Below are 20815 nucleotides of genomic sequence, written 5' to 3' on the forward strand. Positions count from 1 at the left end.
AATTGATCCATTTTATGTAAAAAAAAAAAAAAACTCTAGTAAAACAAACTAGTCTTGCTTCCAGTTTGCAGTTAAAACTACTACCATTCACTGGTTCCTGGATAAACTCCACACTTACAGAGGGCCTTTCAATAACTCCACATTTACATTTGAACAAACTCCAGACCACATTTCATGCTCAACCCATTTATTAGAGACAGTTCATGATGACCATGAGTAGACCAGACAGGTTGGGACTGGCTCTTGTGATTGGCTGCCCCAGCTCTAAATTAGGAAGACCACGCCCTCTGACATCATGACCTGGTTGTCGGCCTGCATGCGCCCCAGCAGCTTCTCTACCTCCTGCTCGTCAAACTCATGGTCGTCCTGACCGTGTGTGGTCTTATTGACCAGGGTCAGAAGCTCTGTCACCGCTACAGACTGGGAACGTGTAGTCTGAAAGGCCTTCATCAGAGCAGCCTTAAACAGCTTCAGCCTGGGCAGGAGGGGTTTGAGAACACAAACAAACGTCATCCCACCTTGACTGTCTCTGAAGAGCAGATAAATGGGCTAATAATTTTTTACTTTCTTCATGCCATTCTTCCTGCAGGCTTAGAGGTTGATTTTGTTTAGTGTTTGAGCAGTACCAATCCCTGACAAGGTGTAGCCTACCACTAAAATCACCAGTTCTGACAGTAGAGTAGCTAAGTGGTGCAGTACTCTGTGACCAGTAAGGTCCAGTAGAGTTAAGGTTACTGAAATAAAAAGTAGAGGGGAGATGTACCTGTCCTGTCTGATATCCTGTCCTGTCCTCAGGCTCTGAGAGGTAGTATTCTTGTGTTTCAGAATAGACTGGGCTAGGAGGGAGAAAGAGAGGGATTAGAATTGTATGATGATTCTAGTCATCAAAATAAAGTATTTACAATGGTGCAGATGGAGAAATGTTTTATAACCCTAAGAACTGAGCTCTATTGGTGACCAGGTGGGGTACAGACAGACCTTGTACGTGCAGGGTGTGTATGTGCGCGCGTGCCTTACCGTGTTCCTCATCCTCAAACTCATAAGGGTCAGACTCTGCCCCAGCATCTGTCACGTCCATGTTTTCCTTACGCTTCCTGGTCATGAAGGAAAGGAGACAAAGGCAGCCATTTAAGATTATTCACACCTAGTCTTTGATGCAACCACTCTCTCCAGTTCCTACATCCTTGAGATAAGCCTGTATTAAAAAAAATTCAGTAAGAGCACTCATCTGGGATCAGGTTCCCTTGTGTCTATACAGTGCCTTGCAAAAGTACTCATCCCTCTTGGCGTTTTTCCTATTTTGTTGCCTTTCAACCTGTGATTCAAATAGATTTTTATTTGGATTTCATGTAACGGACACACAAAGTAGTCCAAATTGGTGAAGTGAAAAAGAAATTACTTGTTTAAAAATAGGAGTGCTGAGTGCACATGTATTCACCCCTTTGCTATGAAGCCCCTAAATAAGATCTGGTGCAACCAATTACCCGTCAGAAGTCACAATTAGTTAAAGTCCACCTGTGTGCAATCTAAGTGTCACATGATCTCAGTATACACACACACAGCTGTTCTGAAAGGCCCGAGTCTGCAACACCACTAAGCAAGCGTCACCATGAAGACCAAGGAGCTCTCCAAACAGGTCAGGGACAAACGTGAAGTAGAGATCAGGGTTGGGTTACAAAAAAAAAAAATCTAACTTTGAACATCCCACAGAGCACCATTAAATCCATTATTTAAAAAATGGAAGAATATGGCACCACAAACCTGCCAAGAGAGGGCCGCCCACCAATACTATCAGACCAGGCAAGGAGGGCATTAATCAGAGAGGCAACAAAGAGACCAAAGATAACACTGGAGCTGCAAAGCTCCACAGAGAAGATTGGAGTATCTGTCCATAGGACCACTAAGCCGTACACTCCACAGAGCTGGGCTTTAAGGAAGAGTGGCCAGAAAAAAAGCCTTTGCTGAAAGAAAAAAAAAAATAAGCACACACATTGTGTTCGCCAAAAGGCATGTGGGAGACTCTCCAAATATATGGAAGGTGGTACTCTGGTCAGTTGATACTGAAATTGGGCTTTTTGGCCATCAAGGAAAACACTGTCTGGCACAAACCAAACACCTCATCACTGAGAAAACCCATCCCCACAATGAAGCATCATGCTGTGGGGATGTTTTCCCATCGGCAGGGTCTGGGAAACTGGTCAGAATTGAAGGAATGATGGATGGTGCTAAATACAGGGAAATTCTTGGGGGGAAACTTTCAGTCTTCCAGAGATTTGAGACTGGGACAGAGGTTCACCTTCCAGCAGGACAATGACCCTAAGCATACTGTAAAAGCAGCACTCGAGTGGTTTAAGGGGAAACATGTAAATGTCCTGGAATGGCCTAGTCAAAGCCCAGACCTCAATCCAATTGAGAATCTGTGGTATGACTTAAAGATTGCTGTGCACCAGCAGAACCCACCCAACTTGAAGGAGCTGGAGCAGTTTTGAAGAATGGTCAAAAATCCTAGTGGCTAGATGTGCCAAGCTTATAGAGACATACCCCAAGATACTTGCAGCTGTAATTGCTGCAAAAAAGGTGGCTCTACAAAGTATTGACTTGGGGGGTGACTAGTTCAATTATTTTGTCTTATTTGTTGTTTGCATCTTCAAAGTGGTAGGCAAGTTGTGTAAATCAAATGATAAACACCCCCCCCCAAAAACATTTTAATTCCAGGTTGTAAGGCAACAAAATAGGAAAAACGCCAAGAGCCACTGTACTAGAACGGTCACCCCCATCGACTGACGCTCTAAAAGAAAATCGTCCATGACCTGCCAGAACCCTAGATTTGATTTAGTTTGTTTTTATTGAAGCCTCAGATTCTCGTAATGAAAAGAGCAATATACAATCTATTGTATATTTTTTTCATTAGGAGCCAAAATGCTGAACTGATCCTATAACCAGCATTCTTAGTCAGAGCTGCTTTTTGAGTATGGGCTCAGACCTGGTGCTTGTCCTCTGACTGGCCACTTCCTGGCTCTGAGTCACACCCATGTCGTCCTCTACTACCTTCCTCCTCTTCTCCAGAATCTACATGTAGACAGGACAGTACACATAGCAACATGAATTAAAACCTATCCATAAAGTGAATAATTGTGTCTCCAAAATGAAATGAAGGAATGTATCCAGTGTCAAACTGTTTGATCCTAATGTTACCTTTTTAAAGTAGGCAAACTGCATGAGCTCCAGGGCAGCCTCTGCGTCAACCAAGTCTGTGGTCTTGCTCATACGTGCTTTGGCGTGGGCAGTGGACAATCGTATCATTGTCTCTAGCGCTCGGGCTGTCACCGGCATTGTCTACATGGCAGACAACCCATCAACACAAAGTAATGTCTATTTGAAGCAGACATTGCCAAACCAATAGTGCATGTTTCCATGATTAATTGATTGCCTGTATCATCATTTTACATACAGGATTGTAAACTGGGCATAACAATCAGGAAAGGATTCCCAATGCAATAATAACAAAAGTATTCCATAATTCCTAAACAGCTTTTAGACTCTAGTAAAGTGCCGGATAAGATACTTGTGTATGTGGACACCCCATCAAATGAGTGGATTCAGCCATTTCAGCCACACCAGTTGCGGACAGGTATTAAAAAAATTAAAAGCACAACCATGCAATCTCCATAGACAAACATTGGCCTTACTGAAGAGCTCAGTGATTTTCAAGGTGGCATCATCATAGGATGCCACCTTTCCAACAAGTCAGTTCGTCAAATTTCGGCCCTTCTAGAGCTGCCCCGGTCAACTGTAAGTGCAGGTATTTTGAAGTTGAACGTCTATGAGCAACAGCAGCTCAGCAGTGAAGTGGTAGGTTACACAAGCTCACAGAATGGGACCGCCAAGTGCTGAAGCACGTAAAAGTTGTCCGTCCTCGGTTGCAACACTCACTACAGAGTTTCAAACTGCCTCTGGAAGCAAAGTCAGCACAAGAACTGTTGGTCGGAAGCTTCATTAAAAGGGTTTCTATGGCAGAGCAGCCGCACACAAGTCTAAGATCACCATGTGTAATGTCAAGCATCGGCTGGAGTGGTGTAAAGTTCGCTGCCATTGACTGGTGCAGTGGAAACACTCTAGAGTAGTGGTCAACCTTAACTGAGTCAAGATCACTTGGAGTCAAAATGCATGCGGAGATCTACCGCTCTGATTTTTTATTACCATGACTTAAATGTAAGCCTATGCAACAATAACCTATTAAAAACAGTTATGTAGCAATGAGGTTAGTGCACTAAGCTATAGGCCCAATACATTATCACCACATACTGACTTTGCTTGAATTTATCTGCCAATGCATTGTTTGGAACATTTAAAATTATATTTCAAAGTTTGAGGCAGGCTATCTGATCACACTGGTAATAGATCCATTGTTGTATTACTTATTTTACTGGGCTGATGGTGCCTACATCTGATGGTCAGCCTCAGCGGAGGGAGAGAGCAGCAGACTGAGGGACCGTCTCTCAACATCCCTCCGCTTGCTCTCCTTTTCCTCCACTGACCAAAGGTACACAGTCTTCCAGCTGATAGCAAAACGAGTCGCACCGCATTACTTCTGCCTCATGGACAAATTCATGTTGTTACTTCAATTAACAGAGAAAGTGAAATATTCCTTGATATTAAAAAAGACCCAAGCCGCTTATAAGATACATTTCCCTACTCATTCATTACTGCTGCACTGCTTGTTGTAGCGATGAGTGGAAATAGGAAGAAAATGCATTTTATGGCTTATAAAAGTGTTGACAGTGCCGAGTAAGAAATTAAACATGAACTCACTCAAAAACAGCAACTCTGCTGTATTCGTTAACAGTCTCTCTCTAGTCATGTTTGTAAACGTTTTGAAATTAATTTTGCCGTAGCTTTCTTTTATGCCTGCTACGTTACTGCAGACTCGGTCATCTGAGCAATCTGATTGGCCAGCAGAGGCATAGTGCACTTGATTTCCTCTCCAAGTCCACCGAAAAGGCAGAGTTTGTACCTTCAGACACATGAAATGGCAACAGTTTGACTACCCGGCGCGCAGGGAAGCTGAATTGGCTGCACTTATCACCAACAGCCCGAGACTAATTAAAAAATAGGAACAGAAGGTTTTATTGTTGGGTTTTTTACAGAAATGTTTGGAGATCAACTAGAAATGCCTTGGAAATGGACAAGTCCGGTTGGTGACCACTGCTCTAGAGTAATGAATCACGCTTCCCCATCTGGCAGTACGACGGACAAATCTGGGTTTGGCAGATGCCAGGAGAACGCTACCTGCCCAAATGCATAGTGCCAACTGTCAAGTTCGGTGGGGAAGGCATAATGGTCTGGGGTTGTTTTCATGGTTCGGGATAGGCCCCTTAGTTCCAGTGACTGGAAATCTTAATGCTACAGCTTACAATGATACTTTAGACAATTCTGTGCTTTGTGGAAGGTCCTTTCCTCTTTCACCTGACAATGCCCCCTTGCACAAAGAGAAGTTTATATAGAAATGGTTTGTAGAGATCGGTGTGGAAGAACTTGACTGGCCCGCACAGAGCCCTGACCTCAACCCCATTGAACACCTTTGGATGAATTAGAACGCTGACTGCGAGCCAGGCCTAATGACCCAACATCAGTGCCCGACCTCACTAATGCTCGTGGCTGAATGGAAGGAAGTCCCCACAACAATGTTACAATATCTAGGGGAAAGCCTTCCCAGAAGAGTGGAGGCTGTTTTAGCAGCAGGGGGGGGGGGCAACAACTCCATTTAATGCCCATGATATTTTGGAATGAGATGTTTAATTAACGAGCAGGTGTCCACCACATACTTTTGGTAATATAGTGTATGTAAGTACTACAGACCCTGGCTGATTCGGCATTCACTTGGTCATGGCTGCGGAGCTTGGAGTACTCCTCTGCTATGTGGTCTGAGGCCTCCTGGGTTAGAACAGGCTTCACCAGCTTAGCCACGTGGATGTACTTCCTGATAAACTCCATGGTAACTACTTTCTCCCTGGAGGATGACAGACACCATCATAAAGGGGTTAACACACAAAGCCATGGATTATCAGAAAAGGCAGGGGTTCTATAAGAACATAATAATGTGTAATGTACTACGAGTGTAATAATGGAGGTTTTGCTGGATACTTTTTATTCCGGTGTCCGTGCAGGACATTGTCCTTCTTCTCGTAGATCTGGAGTTCCTGTGTGGCGGATTCTGTGATGTTGGGGTCCTCCGTGGCGAACACATCCACAGTGCTGCCCATGGGCATGGCTGCAGGGTACAGGGGCATCAATCAACAGATCAGATAGTGAGCAACAAAAATCCACACACCAGGTACTAAATCAGAAATCATTTCCACTGGTTTGATAAAAATAATCTTTGTTCTTTTGAATGAGCATGTGTATTTAGTCAGTAGTGTACCCCACCTGTTCCCTCCTGCTCCCCTGGTGCTCTGTAGCGGTGCATTAGCATGTGTATTTAGTCAGTAGTGTACCCCACCTGTTCCCTCCTGCTCCCCTGGTGCTCTGTAGCGGTGCATTAGCATGTGTATTTAGTCAGTAGTGTACCCCACCTGTTCCCTCCTGCTCCCCTGGTGCTCTGTAGCGGTGCATTAGCATGTGTATTTAGTCAGTACCCCACCTGTTCCCTCCTGCTCCCCTGGTGCTCTGTAGCGGTGCATTAGCCCACCCCCTGTTCCCTCCTGCTCCCCTGGTGCTCTGTAGCGGTGCATGCGTAGAACATGCTCCGAGACCTTCCTGTCACTGTCTGCATCCATCTGGTCCAGAACAATGAAGAGAAGGTCAAACCGAGACAACAGAGAGTCCTGCAGACCGATGTTCTCCATGGGAGTCTTATACTGGTTGTACTGTAAGGAAAGGTAAGAGAAAACATATAGGTTGTCACAGAGACATGAACAGTGTGTACAAAATGGATTGAACCACACAAAGAATTACTGACCTACACATTTGCATCCCAAAAAACAACTTATGTGATCAAGATTGGCGAATCTATACAAAGCTTTGTCCAGGTTGAGCCCAATGACGGTGCATTAAGAAGGCGGTGAGGAAAGTCTATGTATTCCAGTTATTGAGATGGAGGATTATTGGCAAGTAGCTGTGACATCCTGTTATACAGTGCTGTGAAAAGGTATTTGCCCCCTTTATGATACCGAATGTTAAATCAGATCTTCAACCAAATCCTAATATTAGAATAAGTCATTGTTTTATTTATCCAATTAAAGTTACGCAAAACCTAACTCCCTTGTGTGATGTAGTAATTGCCCCCTTAAACTCAAACTGGTTTTGCCACCTTTAGCTGCAATGACTGCAACCAAATGCTTCCTGTAGTTGATCAGTCTCTCACATCGCTGTGGAGGAATTTTGTCCCACTCTTCCATGCATAACTGCTTTAAAATCAGCAACGTGTGGGGATGCTTTGCTGCCTCAGGACCTGGAAGACTTTCCTTAATAGAAGGAACCATGAATTCTGCTCTGTATCAGAGCATTCTACAGGACAATGTCAGGCCATCCGTCTGTGATCTGAAGTGCAGCTGGGTCATGCAGCAAGACAATTATTCTTTACACACAATCAAGTCTACATGAAAATGGCTAAAGGGCAACAAATATGAAGTTTTGGAATGGCCTAGTCAAAGTCCAGACCTTATCCCAATTGAGATGCTGAGGCAGGACTTGAAACGAGCAGTTCATGCTTGAAAACCCACAAATGTTGTTTGTTATAGCAGTTCTGCATGAAAGAGTGGGCCAAAATTCCTCCACGGCGACGCGAGGAAGCGTTTGATTGCAGTCATTGCAGCTAAAGGTGGCACAACCGTTCCGAGTGTAAGGGGCCAATGGGTGTTGCAGAAATTTGTTTATGAAATATGTAATTGTTATGTTTTTTGTTCACTCAAGATCACTTTATAAGAAAGGGGGCAAATACTTTTTCACAGCACTATACATGGTCTTAGATTATATAGACAGACTGGGTTAGCATTAGCTCGCCTCACCCTGCCGTAGACTGGGTTAGCGGCGGCTAGCACACTGCAGCGGGCGTTGAGCCTGGCCATTATGCCAGCCTTGGCGATGGTGACACGGCCCTGTTCCATCACCTCGTGGATGGCTGTGCGGTCCATGTCAGACATCTTGTCAAACTCGTCGATGCACACCACTCCTCTGTCTGCCAGCACCATAGCCCCGGCCTCCAGCCGCCGCTCACCTGGAGAGGAAGTGAGAGGGATGGAGACATAGCGAGAAAGGGTATGAACAGAAGTGTATGCATCGCGTGCGTGGTATACAGAGTGGGATAATAATTATGGTAAATAGGTGGAAGAGGAAGGAGTATCAGCTTCAAGGATTATATTTTTCTCTGCGGGAACTCCATTTGTATGAAGGTGGATGGAGCGGGAATAACAGGATGCAGACAAATAACAAGAGCACAATCATTAAAAATGACATCCCCAAATAGTTCTCCATACCAGTCTCCTGGTCTGTGGTGACAGCGGCGGTCAACCCCACGCCAGTTGATCCACGTCCTGTAGTTGGTATGGCCCGTGGAGCAGTGTGCAGGACGTAGCGCAGCAGCTGGGACTTCGCTGTCGACGGGTCACCTGACCAGAGAGAGACCAACCAGGTTAGAGACAATAAACAAAAGAGGCCATGCATTGAGTTCAATGTTAAGCTACATCCCAATGTGCAACAATGTGTAAAGTGTGCACTTGCACACTTCCTGTCATGGATTTGAAAGCATTGGATTGGTGTTAGCACCAGCCAGAGGGAGTTCCCACCAGCCAGAGGGAGTTCCCACCAGCCAGAGGGAGTTCCCACCAGCCAGAGGGAGTTCCCACCAGCCAGAGGGAGTTCCCACCAGCCAGAGGGAGTTCCCACCAGCCAGAGGGAGTTCCCACCAGCCAGAGGGAGTTCCCACCAGCCAGAGGGAGTTCCCACCAGCCAGAGGGAGTTCCCACCATGGTTAGACCCGTGAAGTGTGCAGGTGTACACTTGCAGAGAAGAATCAGGACAACCATAGAGCGAGACCACAAAAAAGTCTTAGAAATTATTCCAACCCATCAATAGTAGAGGTTGACTATACGACTAACCTATCAGCAGTATGTTGATGTCTCCACGGATACGTGTCCCATTCTCCAGGTTGGTCTCGTTGCCCCCCAGCAGGAGACACAGAATGGCCTTCTTTATGTACTCATGGCCATGTATACTGGGAGCCAGTGAGCAGCTCAGATGCTCAAACACATCCTGGAAAACAATCATGACACAGAAAACTGACATGTGTATGACTGAAGAGCATTGGTATCAAATGAGCCAACTGGTACACAGTGCATTCAGACCGTTTGAGTTTTTCCACATTTTGTTACTTTTCAGCCTTGTTCAAAAATGTATTAAATAAAAATCCTCAATCTAGACATACCCCATAATGACAAGCAACAGCAGGTTGGTCATTTTTGCTAATTCATTTACATAGGTTTTCAGCCCCTTTGCTATGCGACTCGAAATTGAGCTCAGGTGCATCCTGTTTCCATTAATCATCCTGGAGATGTTTCTAGATCTTGGAGTCCACCTGTGGTAAATTCAATTGATTGGACATGATTTGGAAAGGCACACACAAGGTCCAGAGTTGACAGTACAAGTCAGAGCAAAAACCAAGCCATGAGGTTAAAGTAATTGTCAGTAGAGCTTCGAGACAGGATTGTGTCGAGGTACAAATCTGGGAAAGGGTACCAAAAAATGTCTGCAGCATTGAAGGTACCCAATAACAATGGCCTCCATCATTCTTAAATGGAAGTTTGGAACCGCCAAGACTCTTCCTAGAGCTGGCTGCCTGGCCAAACTTAGCAATCGCGGGAGAAGGGCCATTGTCAGGGAGGTGACCAAAACCTGATGGTCACTGACAGAGCTCTAGAGTTCCTCTGTGGCGATGGGAGAACCTTCCAGAAAGGCAACCATCTCTGCAGCATTCCACCAATCAGGCTTTTATGGTAGTGGCCAGATGGAAGCTACACCTCAGTAAAAGGCATATGAGAGCCCGCTTGGAATTTGCCAAAAAGGCACCTAAAGGACTAAGACTAGGAGAAACAAGATTCTCTGGTCTGATGGAAGTAAGACTGAACTCTTTGGCCTGAATACAAAGTGTCACGTCTGGAAGAAACCTGGCACCATCCCTACGGTGAAGAATAGTGGTGGCAGCGTCATGCAGTGGGGATATTTTTCAGCAGCAGGGACTGGGAGACTAGTCAGGATGGAGGGAAAGATGAACAGAGCGATCCTTGATGAAAACCTGCTCCAGAGCACTCAGGACCTCGGACTGGGACGAAGGTTCACTTCCCAACAGGATAACAACCCTAAGCACACAGCCAAGACAATGCAGGAGTTGCTTCAGGACTAGTCTCTGAATGTCCTTGAGTGGCCCAGCCAGAGCCCGGACTGGAACCCGAGCTAACATCTCTGGAGAGACCTGAAAATAGCTGTGCACCAACGCTCCCCATCCAACCTGAGCTTGAGAGGATCTGCAGAGAATGGGAGAAACTCCCCAAATGCAGGTGTGCTAAGCTTGTAGCATCATACCCAAGAAGACTCAAGGCTGTAATCACTGCCAAAGGTGCGTCAACAAAGTACTGAGTGAAGGGTATGAATACTTCCTTAAATGTGATATTTCAGTTTATTTCTAATACATTTGCAAAAATGTCTAAAAACCTGTTTTTGCTTTGTCAATATGGAGTTGTGTGTAGATTGAGGAAAAACATTTAATCAATTTTAGAATAAGTCTAATGTAACAATGTGGAAAAAGTCAAGGGATCTGAATACTTTCCGAATGCACTGTATACCAAATGTGATGTAACAGCTTGCATGCCAAGAAGTGATCTGATCGTCTGATTGTATACAACACCTTTATCGTAATTTAAAATGCTCTACCACAAGATATTGTAGTAGAGTTTCCCATCAGAGTTCAATGCAAGACGCTTTAGAGTCAGTGACTTACTTTAGAATGGGCTTTACAGAACTTCTTGATTTTATTAATATCTTCAGCAGAAAAGGTTGGCACGATTTCTTTACTCATCCGCTTCACGTGATTGGCCAGCAGAATCGTCCTGCATTAAACAGAAGGTTGTGTTCTCTAAAATAAAAATTATAATTGAAAAGCAACAGGATTTTTTAAAATTTACTTCCCAAATTGAAATTTACCCCAACCCTTCATCAAAACTATTTGGAAGCAGAACACATATAGACCTGTTCCCACACCCACCCACCTGAAGGTGCCAGAGGTGAAGCCTCCTTGTTTGGCCGGCAGACAGCGGTAGACCCCAACCATCTGAACACGGTCGCCCGGTTTGACCTTGTCGACCAGGTCATCGTTAGCGATTATGTCCACAGAGCGGGGGAGCTGTCCGGCAGGGGCCTTCTCAGGCATCTCCTGGATGGTCAGGGTCTGGTGGTCCTTATAGACACATAGCCCAAACTCTGTCTCTAAGGGGTTGTTCTCCTCATCCTAGGAGAGAGGTGGCAAAGGAGTTTGTGTGATATCTGTAGCAGGAATGTTGTAGATAGGGGAGCATAGGGAGGGATAGAGCACCATTCAAAATTGCACAGTTACACACCTTGGTGGGGTATATGGAGCTGGAAGGGAAAGCATCCAGGGAGGTCAGGTCAGTGTACTTCCTCTCCAAGGTTTTCTTAGTGGCTGGACAGTAGTGGACACTACGGGTGATCTTAGGCCTCACCAGAGAACCTACCAATGACAGAAACACATGCAGGCTGTTAGTTATTTTGAGTAGCATGGGATTGCAGTAGTGTAATTCTAATAAGGAGGAACCAAGACAGGTTGCGTGGTAAAGAATGGTCAATTGATCAATCTGAATACAACTGGATAATGAGCTATTCAAATTCCTTATATACTTACACTTGGTAACGATTCCTTCCACGCAAACCAGGTTCCCGAGATATCGTGCCGCGAGGGTTCGCGGGGTCACGTGCTTGGTTCCAAAGCTACCCTCGAACCCCACATGGAACTCCTCAAACTGCTTGGCGTAAGTTGCGTCGATGGACGCAACAAAGTCCTTCAGAGCTCCTTGGAAAGCAATGAGTTCATTGAAGGAGTCTTTCAGCAATCTGAAAAGAGTATTTAAAAGTATATTTTAAACAAAATAAGGAATACAGGCCTCAAACCAATTACAACATTTTATCCACCACTTGGCATTTGTCACTCAAGGATCAATAAAGGGGATGGAACACTGCCGCTACCTCGCTCTCCAACAAGGTGCATGAATTGATGAGAAAAATGAAGTGAACAAGAAATTCAGTTACTCAGCAGTTCCCAAGCTAGGGGTTGCGACCCCATGTGGGTTCGCCTGATATGATAATGGTGTCACGTGAGAATTTCCAAAATCCTGAAAAAGAAATAAAATACATAATATTCTGGTTAACCTTAATCTATATGAAAATGAATCAAATGTAAAATTCAACCAGAGAGAGCCCTTAGATCATGGGAAAAGGCCACACATGACCGTTGCACTTGTATCATTCCCACTACACAATGACACTATTGCAGAGACTGATAACCGGCCACTAATGATATTGTTTTCACCATGTGTGGGGAGGCAGATGCAAACTCACAACACCACCTTTGTAAGAATTTATGCTTTTGCTAGCAATCAGAAACTCCCCGGCTTATGCTCTCCAAATGGACGATAGCTTTGAGGGCCGAGATGCCCATGCATAGGTCCCCCCCAAAATCGCTATACATGTCCGAGGATGCTATTCACGAGGACACATCGTTCTCTCACAATTTCCAAGCATGGAACGGCACAGGAGAATGGATGTTTAGTGTGCTGCGAGGCTATATTGACGAAAAACAGATTCCATGGAATCGAATGGTAGGCTTTTGCACAGATAGGGATCCATCTATGGCAGGCAGACTGCTACACTCTAGTTGTGTCTCCCTCTGCCATATGGAAGCATTGTATGATACACCGAGAGGAACTAGCGGCAAGAGAGCTTAGCACAGAACTCAGATAACAATCGAAGTTACCTGCTGCATTAAAACTACATCAAACCACATCCACTGCGCATGCCTGTTGGCAAAACTATGTGGCGATGTTAGCAGAACATGACAATCCACCACAGTTCTTTACTGAACAAAATATGAACACAACATGTAGCGTTGGTCCCATGTTTCATGAGCTGAAATAAGTTCCCAGAAATGTTCCATATGCAGAAAAAGCTTATTTCTCTCAAATTTTGTGCACACATGTTTATTTCCTTTGTCAAGATAATACATCCATCTGACAGGTGTGGCATATTAAAAAGCTGATTAAACAGCATGATCATTACACAGGTGCACATTGTGCTGGGGACAATACAAGGCCACTATAATGTGCAGTTGTGTCACACAACACAATGCCACAGATGTCGCACATTTTGAGGGAGTGTGCAATTGGCATGCTCACTGCAGGAATGAACCACAGACCACGTGTAACCACGCCAGCCCAGTACCTCCACATCCGGCTTCTTCACCTGCGGGATAGTCTGACATCCAGTCATCCAAATGGTTGTATTTATATTTTAGATAAATATATTTCACACTTGGTGGTTATTGAGGAGTGTTGGACAGATTTTTCACATTGAGAGGGGATCTGTTGTCATTCACAACGGAGGTAAAAAAAAGACAGACTTGGTTGACTGTCATGACAAAATGTATCCTTATCTATGTAACAGAGATACAGTGCTGTGAAAAAGTATTTGCCCCTTTTCTAACTTCCGCACATTTTTGATACTGAATGTTATCAGATCTCCAACTAAAACCTAATATTAGATAGGGAACAAATAACAATTACATAAACAAAGTAATGCAACACCCAATTGCTCTGTGTGGGAAAAGTAATTGCCCCCTAACCTCAACTGGTTGTGCCACCTTCAACCAAACGCTTAATGTAGTAGTTGAGTCATGTCGCTGTGGAGAAATTTTGGCCCACTCTTTCATGCAGAACTGCTGTAACTCAGCAACATTTGTGTGTTTTCAAGCATGAACCGCTCGTTTCAAGTCCTGCACAACATCTCAAATTGGGATAAGGTCTGGACTTTGACTAGGCCATTCCAAAACTTCAAATTTGTTGCCTTTTAGCCATTTTCATGTAGACTTGATTGTGTGTTTAGAATAATTGTCTTGCTGCATGACCCAGCTGCACTTCAGATCACAGACGGATGGCCTGACATTGTCCTGTAGAATGCTCGGATACAGAGCAGAATTCATGGTTCCTTCTATTAAGGAAAGTCTTCCAGGTCCTGAGGCAGCAAAGCATCCCCAAACCATCACAATACCAAGCTTCACTGTTGGTACGAGGTTCTTACTGTTGAATGCAGTGTTTGTTTTTTTGCCAGGCATAACGAGACCCATGTCATCCAAAAGGTTGACTCACCAAACAGCTCCTGGAAGCACCTGGATGATCATCAAGAATCTTGGAAGAATGTTCTGTGGACAGATGATTCAAAAGTCTAACTTTTTGGATGACATGCGTCACAAAACGGCATATTTTAGAGTGGCCTTTTATTGTCCCCAACACAAAGTGAACCTGTGTAATGTTCATGCTGTTTATTCAGCTTCTTGATATGCCATACCTGTCAGGTGGATGGATTACCTTGGCAAATAAGAAATACTCTAACAGAGACGTAAACACATTGGTGCACACAACTTTATAGAAACAAGCTTTTTATGCATATGTGCATATACATACACTTTTTGTGCATATACATTTCTGGGATCTTTAATTTCATTTGAGTTTATATTTCTGTTCAGTGTACTTTTTTACGGCAGTGTATTTGATAAAGTGAACGAACTGAACGCAAGCATGCAGGGAAAATACAAAACCATTCTACAGACGAGCGACCGAGGCAGTGGATTCAGAGGAAACTATACTTATTGAAGAGAGTATTTCAAATTATTTACCTTTATTACCTCATAATAACCCCGCCCCCTTCCCTCGGCTGTGCATGTTTCTAACAGAAAACAGCACCAGTAAGCGTCCCACATGAGTGATGGCTGCTCACCTCCAATGCTAGGAAAGACCATTTTGGGACCTACTTTCCATTCCATTTGACTGTGATCCCTGGCTCAGTTGACATACTGGTAAATTAAATTGAACAGCTGAACGAGCTGTCATGTGACCGAATGCTGCAGACAATACATTCATGGGTCACTAACTGGGAACTCTGGGGGGGTCCGACTGGGAAAAATAATTTTGAACTGTCATTCAACTGGGCATTCCAACTCAGGAACTCGGGCCCCTTTGCTAGAGCTCCGACCTGAAGATAATTGACATGATTCTACCTTGTATTGTTGAAAGCATCATCTGCATTAAAACCAAATATCGATCCAGATGTGGATGTGACCGCAGAGATTAAACAAACACGTCCCCTGACTTAGAAGCGCAACCTTAACATGCATAAAGCACACCCATTTCATTAGTGGTGAATTAAGACATTATGTATCTCTTTTGCAACTAACTGTCACAGCCCCACATTAAAAGTATACAGAGAGTTAAGACAACCAGAAATACTGTTACAATTTTTTTTCACATGGTTGGGGTGGGATAATTTTCAATTTTCAAAAAAAAAAAAAGGGGTTTAGGGCCACTTTTTTTTCCTGCACTGTTCAACCAATCCAGTAAATGCAGAGTAAAGATATGTTGCCTTATTAACAAAGGCTGTACAGTATGGTGGGATAAAACAGATTTTCCAATAGAAGTCCCTGATCTCACTTGTAGTCATTGTGAGTTGGCTAGCAAAGCTCATGGTAGAAACACAGGGCCTAACAATCATCTTGAGCCAAACTACACGTGCAGGCCATCAAATCAAAGGCACTCCTTTGATATAAAAGTAGTTTTTGCCTAAAATTAAAACATGTCAGTTTGTCACTTTCACAAGTTTGGAGTAATATCATGTTCAACTACTTATGAAATTGGCTTGAATCTAGGTTATGCCTTCAGATTTGGCAAAACTTAACTACTAAGGAGGAATTTTTCACTTCTCAAAACCTGGTCTGTTACTCAAGCCTTCCAGGAAGTCTCGATGTTGCACCTGTGGGTTTAGTGGTCAAACGCAGAGGTTGTGTCACTGGCTCTTCCATTTCCCCTGAAAACGGAAAAACCGGTTGTTGCACGTTTTCTTCTAATCACATTGTGATTGATCTCTGAACCTATAGGGGGGGCATTTTGAAATGATACGTGCTATTAGGTATCCTTGGGAAGTCCCCCCCATTTGACTTTACATTTAATCTCTCACCTAATTGAAATTTACATTTAATATCAAGATTATGGACGTTGTAAGGATCTCGGATAGCACTGACAATTTGTAAAGGTATAACCATGATTCGATATGTAAAATGAGAGGTTAAAACCCTAATCAAGGCTAAGGGCTGAAAAACATTTAGTTGTGTCAAGGAATAAGTTAAATACTTACACTGCCCTCCAAACGATGGGGGACTTTCCTCTTCACTCAATGTCCAACATGGGAAAACTCGAGTAACAACTGGGTTGTTTGTTTGTCAGGGTCTATACTCACGCTTTGGCCCGCTTCTCGTTCCTCCTTCTCAGGTCGTTGATGTTCACGATGAGGCGGCACCGGTTTTCTGACACCATACTTCTGACCCTCTCATGATAAACTCCTTGATCTTGCTACAAAATAAATAAGCAACACATCTTACATTGCCTCACATTAATAGCCGCCCTTTTGATTGATTTTTATGTAACACATTCTATTATCCTCTGTACTTACATTGTCATCCAGAAAGTCCAAGTATTCTCTCTGCGCCTCTCTCAGTTCCAGATCTTCCATCTCAACACCTTCCCAGGGCAAATACAACGGTCCGTCTTCTCCTCCAGATAAACTATAGTCGGGCAAAAAGCCGTGGCCAGATTCAGGTTGGGATAATTAAATGTGCAGGTGTGATGGACTGAGAAATCTACAGGTGTTGTTTTACACTTCTAATCAGGGTGAGTGCATGCAGAAAGGAACAGGCGAATCGATAGGATTTATTCTGCCAAAATCTGTCTACGTGAGATAAACCCTTTTTTGTAAGGAGGTATATGAGAGTAGAATTACGTGAGATTTTTATTTTATTAAATATAAGTTTCGTAACGTTTAAACTGTTAAACATATACTGATATAAATGGATGCACGTGGCATTCTGGCAATGTTGAGTATAACGACGCGTATCTTCCCTCTCATTGGCTACAATGGTCTGGGCCTGGGGCGAATCGAATCGAACAGTAATCTGAGCCACTGTCATGTTTGGCAACAAGACAGCCTGGTGCATCATCCAGAAACATATGTATCTTTTCCATAAAATCAATGTTTTAATTTACAAAATAGTTTTCACTGGGAAGGCATATAAAACGTTTCTATCAAAAGCAATCACTTTTGCGTGTGAAAACACAGTATCCTACTCATGACTAGTTAATGAGTTGATGTTTTGAGCCGACTTCGCCCTCGGACAGAGTGGGGCACTGCGCCTGGTTTATGCCCGTGTGAAACTCGCCTACACGTGTGCCCGGGCGAGATGAATCGATCCCCCTTGTTGAGGACACGTATTTCCGTCGTTAGAGTTGCCACCCCACGCTTGTCAATATAATATCATTTTTGGTGCATCTCAGTATTTGGGCCTTCATCCCTCATTTGCACTAATTAGAAAAACACATCAGGAAAGGTGAAAGGAATGTGGTGGATCTTTACAAGGGATTTGCTTTCAACTGTCCAGTTATTTCCGATCAATACAGATGAAGGAAAGCAGAGGATGAGAGAGGGATCCACTTAATTGAAATGCACACCGATTTGGCACATTTTATGTTAAATTAAATGGATTATTGGAGTTTATTTACCAAAAGTATCATACACCCCAAATATTCAAGTTTTAATGTCATATGCACAAGTACCGTGAAATGCCTTTCTTGCTAGCTGTAAACACAATGCAGTAATCAATAACAATGTTATACTGAAAATATTCTTAACAAAATTTAAACACAACATGCAACAATTTCACTGAATTACGGTTTATATAAGGAAATAAGTCCATTTAAATAAGGCCCTAATCTATGCATTTCACATGACTGGGCAGGTGCGCAGCCATGGGTTTGCCTAGGAGGGCATAGGCCCACCCACTTGGAACCAGGCCCAGCCAATCAGAGTTGTTTTTTCCCCACAAAAGGGCTTTATTACATACAGAAATACTGCTGTTTCATCTGTCTGGGTGGCTGGTCTCAGACAATCCCACAGGTGAAGAGGCCAGATGTGGAACACCTGGGCTGTCGTGGTGACACGTGGTCTATGGTTGAGGCTGGCTGGACATACTGCCAAATTCTCTAATATGACATTGGAGGCAGTTTACGGTAGAGAAATGAACATTCAATTCTCTGGCAACAGCTCTGGTGGATATTCCTGTCGTGAGCACACCAATTGCACACTCCAACATCTGTGGCATTGTGTTGTGACAAAACTGCACATTTTATAGTGTCCTTTTGTCCCCAGCACAAGGTGCACCTGTGTAATGATCATGCTGTTTAATCTTGGCAAAGGAGAAATACTTACTAACAGGGATGTAAACAAATTTGTGCACAAAATTTGAGAAACAAGTTTTGTGCATATGGAACATTTCTGGGATCTTTTCACTTGGCTCATGAAACCAACACTTTAGATGTTGCGTTTGTATTTTTGTTCAGTATTGCATAAGGTAGAACAAACAAAAAATAGAAAGAGAACACGAGAAAGCATACTATACAGGGTCAATACCATATTTACAATGTGCAGGGATACTGGAGTGTTACGCACGCCTCTGTGAAGAGGGAACGCAACACCCTGCTACAACTCAACATGAAGCGAAAGCGGTATGGACTGTAGGTGCGAGTAAGGATGACAAAAGGCAGAATTCACCGCTTACTAGGAATTTATTCCGTCACACGGTAATATGGGGAAAAGGGGCTGGACGGAACCAAAGCAAAGAAAGTAAATCTCAAAGCCCCCTCTCCTACCTTACCTGCCTACCCACTACTTACCACCAAAATACAGGGGGTGGTCCGCCCAGGTCTTACCGAGTGTGTCTAGACAGTGAATATACTACGGGTATATGTATGCCTGCAGGCCTCTTGCCTAAGCACTCCCTAGGTGCCTTCCCCCCTGGGAACAAATTAAACAGAATATTAAACAATCCACTTCACAACAAAACTGAAGAAAAAAAAAACTCTGGCCATTAAAGAAGCTCTGACATAGCAACAAACACAGAACATACTAAAGCTACTACCAACAACTACTAACATAGTACATACCAACGACCAACATGCTAGACCCCTCAGCCATGAACCTCCTCTCTCAGCCATGAACCTCCTCTCTCAGCCATGAACCTCTCTCAGCCATGAACCTCCTCTCCCACCTGAACCTCCTCTCAGCCATGAACCTCCTCTCTCAGCCATGAACCTCCTCTCTCAGCCATGAACCTCCTCTCTCAGCCATGAACCTCCTCTCTCAGCCATGAACCTCCTCTCTCAGCCATGAACCTCCTCAGCCATCTCAGCCATGAACTCTCAGCCTCTCTCAGCCATGAAGCCATGAACCTCCTCTCAGCCATCTCAGCCATCTCAGCCATGAACCTCCTCTCTCAGCCATGAACCTCCTCTCTCAGCCATGAACCTCCTCTCTCAGCCATGAACCTCCTCTCTCAGCCATGAACTATATCACAATCCATCTCTCCACTGAACAACAGAACACTGGCTTTTATAGCTTCTGAAGGCATTGGAAATTGGAGACAGCTGCGTCCTGACGAGGGGGCGGGGTCAGCTCTCCAATTAATTGTGGAGTCGACCAATCAGCTGCCGGGGGATTTCAGGAAGCCATCTCCTGAAACACACTCAAATACACAAACTACAACACAGAAACTGGGGAACGTAACAGGAGTGATAGAGGTAGATACAGTGCCTTGCGAAAGTATTCGGCCTCCTTGAACTTTGCGACCTTTTGCCACATTTCAGGCTTCAAACATAAAGATATAAAACTATTTTTTTGTGAAGAATCAACAACAAGTGGGACACAATCATGAAGTGGAACGACATTTATTGGATATTTCAAACTTTTTTAACAAATCAAAAACTGAAAAATTGGGCGTGCAAAATTATTCAGCCCCCTTAAGTTAATACTTTGTAGCGCCACCTTTTGCTCCGATTACAGCTGTAAGTCGCTTGGGGTATGTCTCTATCAGTTTTGCACATCGAGAGACTGAAATTTTTCCCATTCCTCCTTGCAAAACAGCTCGAGCCCAGTGAGGTTGGATGGAGAGCATTTGTGAACAGCAGTTTTCAGTTCTTTCCACAGATTCTCGATTCTGGACTTTGACTTGGCCATTCTAACACCTGGATATGTTTATTTTTGAACCATTCCAATGTAGATTTTGCTTTATGTTTTGGATCATTGTCTTGTTGGAAGACAAATCTCCGTCCCAGTCTCAGGTCTTTTGCAGACTCCATCAGGTTTTATTCCAGAATGGTCCTGTATTTGGCTCCATCCATCTTCCCATCAATTTTAACCATCTTCCCTGTCCCTGCTGAAGAAAAGCAAGCCCAAACCATGATGCTGCCACCACCATGTTTGACAGTGGGGATGTTGTGTTCAGGGTGATGAGCTGTGTTGCTTTTACGCCAAACATAACATTTTGCATTGTTGCCAAAAAGTTCAATTTTGGTTTCATCTGACCAGAGCACCTTCTTCCACATGTTTGGTGTGTCTCCCAGGTGGCTTGTGGCAAACTTTAAACGACACTTTTTATGGATAT

General features: G+C 43.9%; 1 protein-coding gene across 1 annotated transcript; it reads right to left on the reverse strand.

Moving 5' to 3' along the window:
• Positions 1 to 170: 170 nt before the first annotated feature.
• mcm3l (MCM3 minichromosome maintenance deficient 3 (S. cerevisiae), like) lies at positions 171 to 17055 on the reverse strand. Its single transcript, XM_024422212.2, has 17 exons — positions 16777 to 17055; positions 16564 to 16676; positions 11909 to 12117; positions 11607 to 11737; positions 11259 to 11497; positions 10991 to 11099; positions 9096 to 9249; positions 8475 to 8606; positions 8007 to 8215; positions 6692 to 6866; positions 6145 to 6271; positions 5860 to 6010; positions 3196 to 3336; positions 2984 to 3069; positions 1018 to 1094; positions 764 to 836; positions 171 to 475 (listed from the first exon to the last, which is right to left on the reverse strand). Exons 1-17 carry the CDS (start codon positions 16834 to 16836, stop codon positions 265 to 267), a joined length of 2397 nt encoding a protein of 798 aa, XP_024277980.1. The 5' UTR covers positions 16837 to 17055; the 3' UTR covers positions 171 to 264.
• Positions 17056 to 20815: the final 3760 nt, after the last annotated feature.

This window comes from Oncorhynchus tshawytscha, linkage group LG05 (genome assembly GCF_018296145.1).
Source record: "Oncorhynchus tshawytscha isolate Ot180627B linkage group LG05, Otsh_v2.0, whole genome shotgun sequence".
NCBI lineage: Eukaryota > Metazoa > Chordata > Actinopteri > Salmoniformes > Salmonidae > Oncorhynchus > Oncorhynchus tshawytscha.

Bases quoted from the DNA above. Each gene is read 5' to 3' on its own strand.
- mcm3l (XM_024422212.2), bottom strand. From the start codon at position 16,836: ATGGAAGATCTGGAACTGAGAGAGGCGCAGAGAGAATACTTGGACTTT. The intron at 6,867-8,006 runs GTGAGGCGAGCT...CTTTCCTTACAG, and splicing joins CTAACCCAGTCTACGGCAGG to TACAACCAGTATAAGACTCC. The intron at 1,095-2,983 runs GTCTGAGCCCAT...CTTCATGACCAG, and splicing joins AGTCAGAGGACAAGCACCAG to GAAGCGTAAGGAAAACATGG.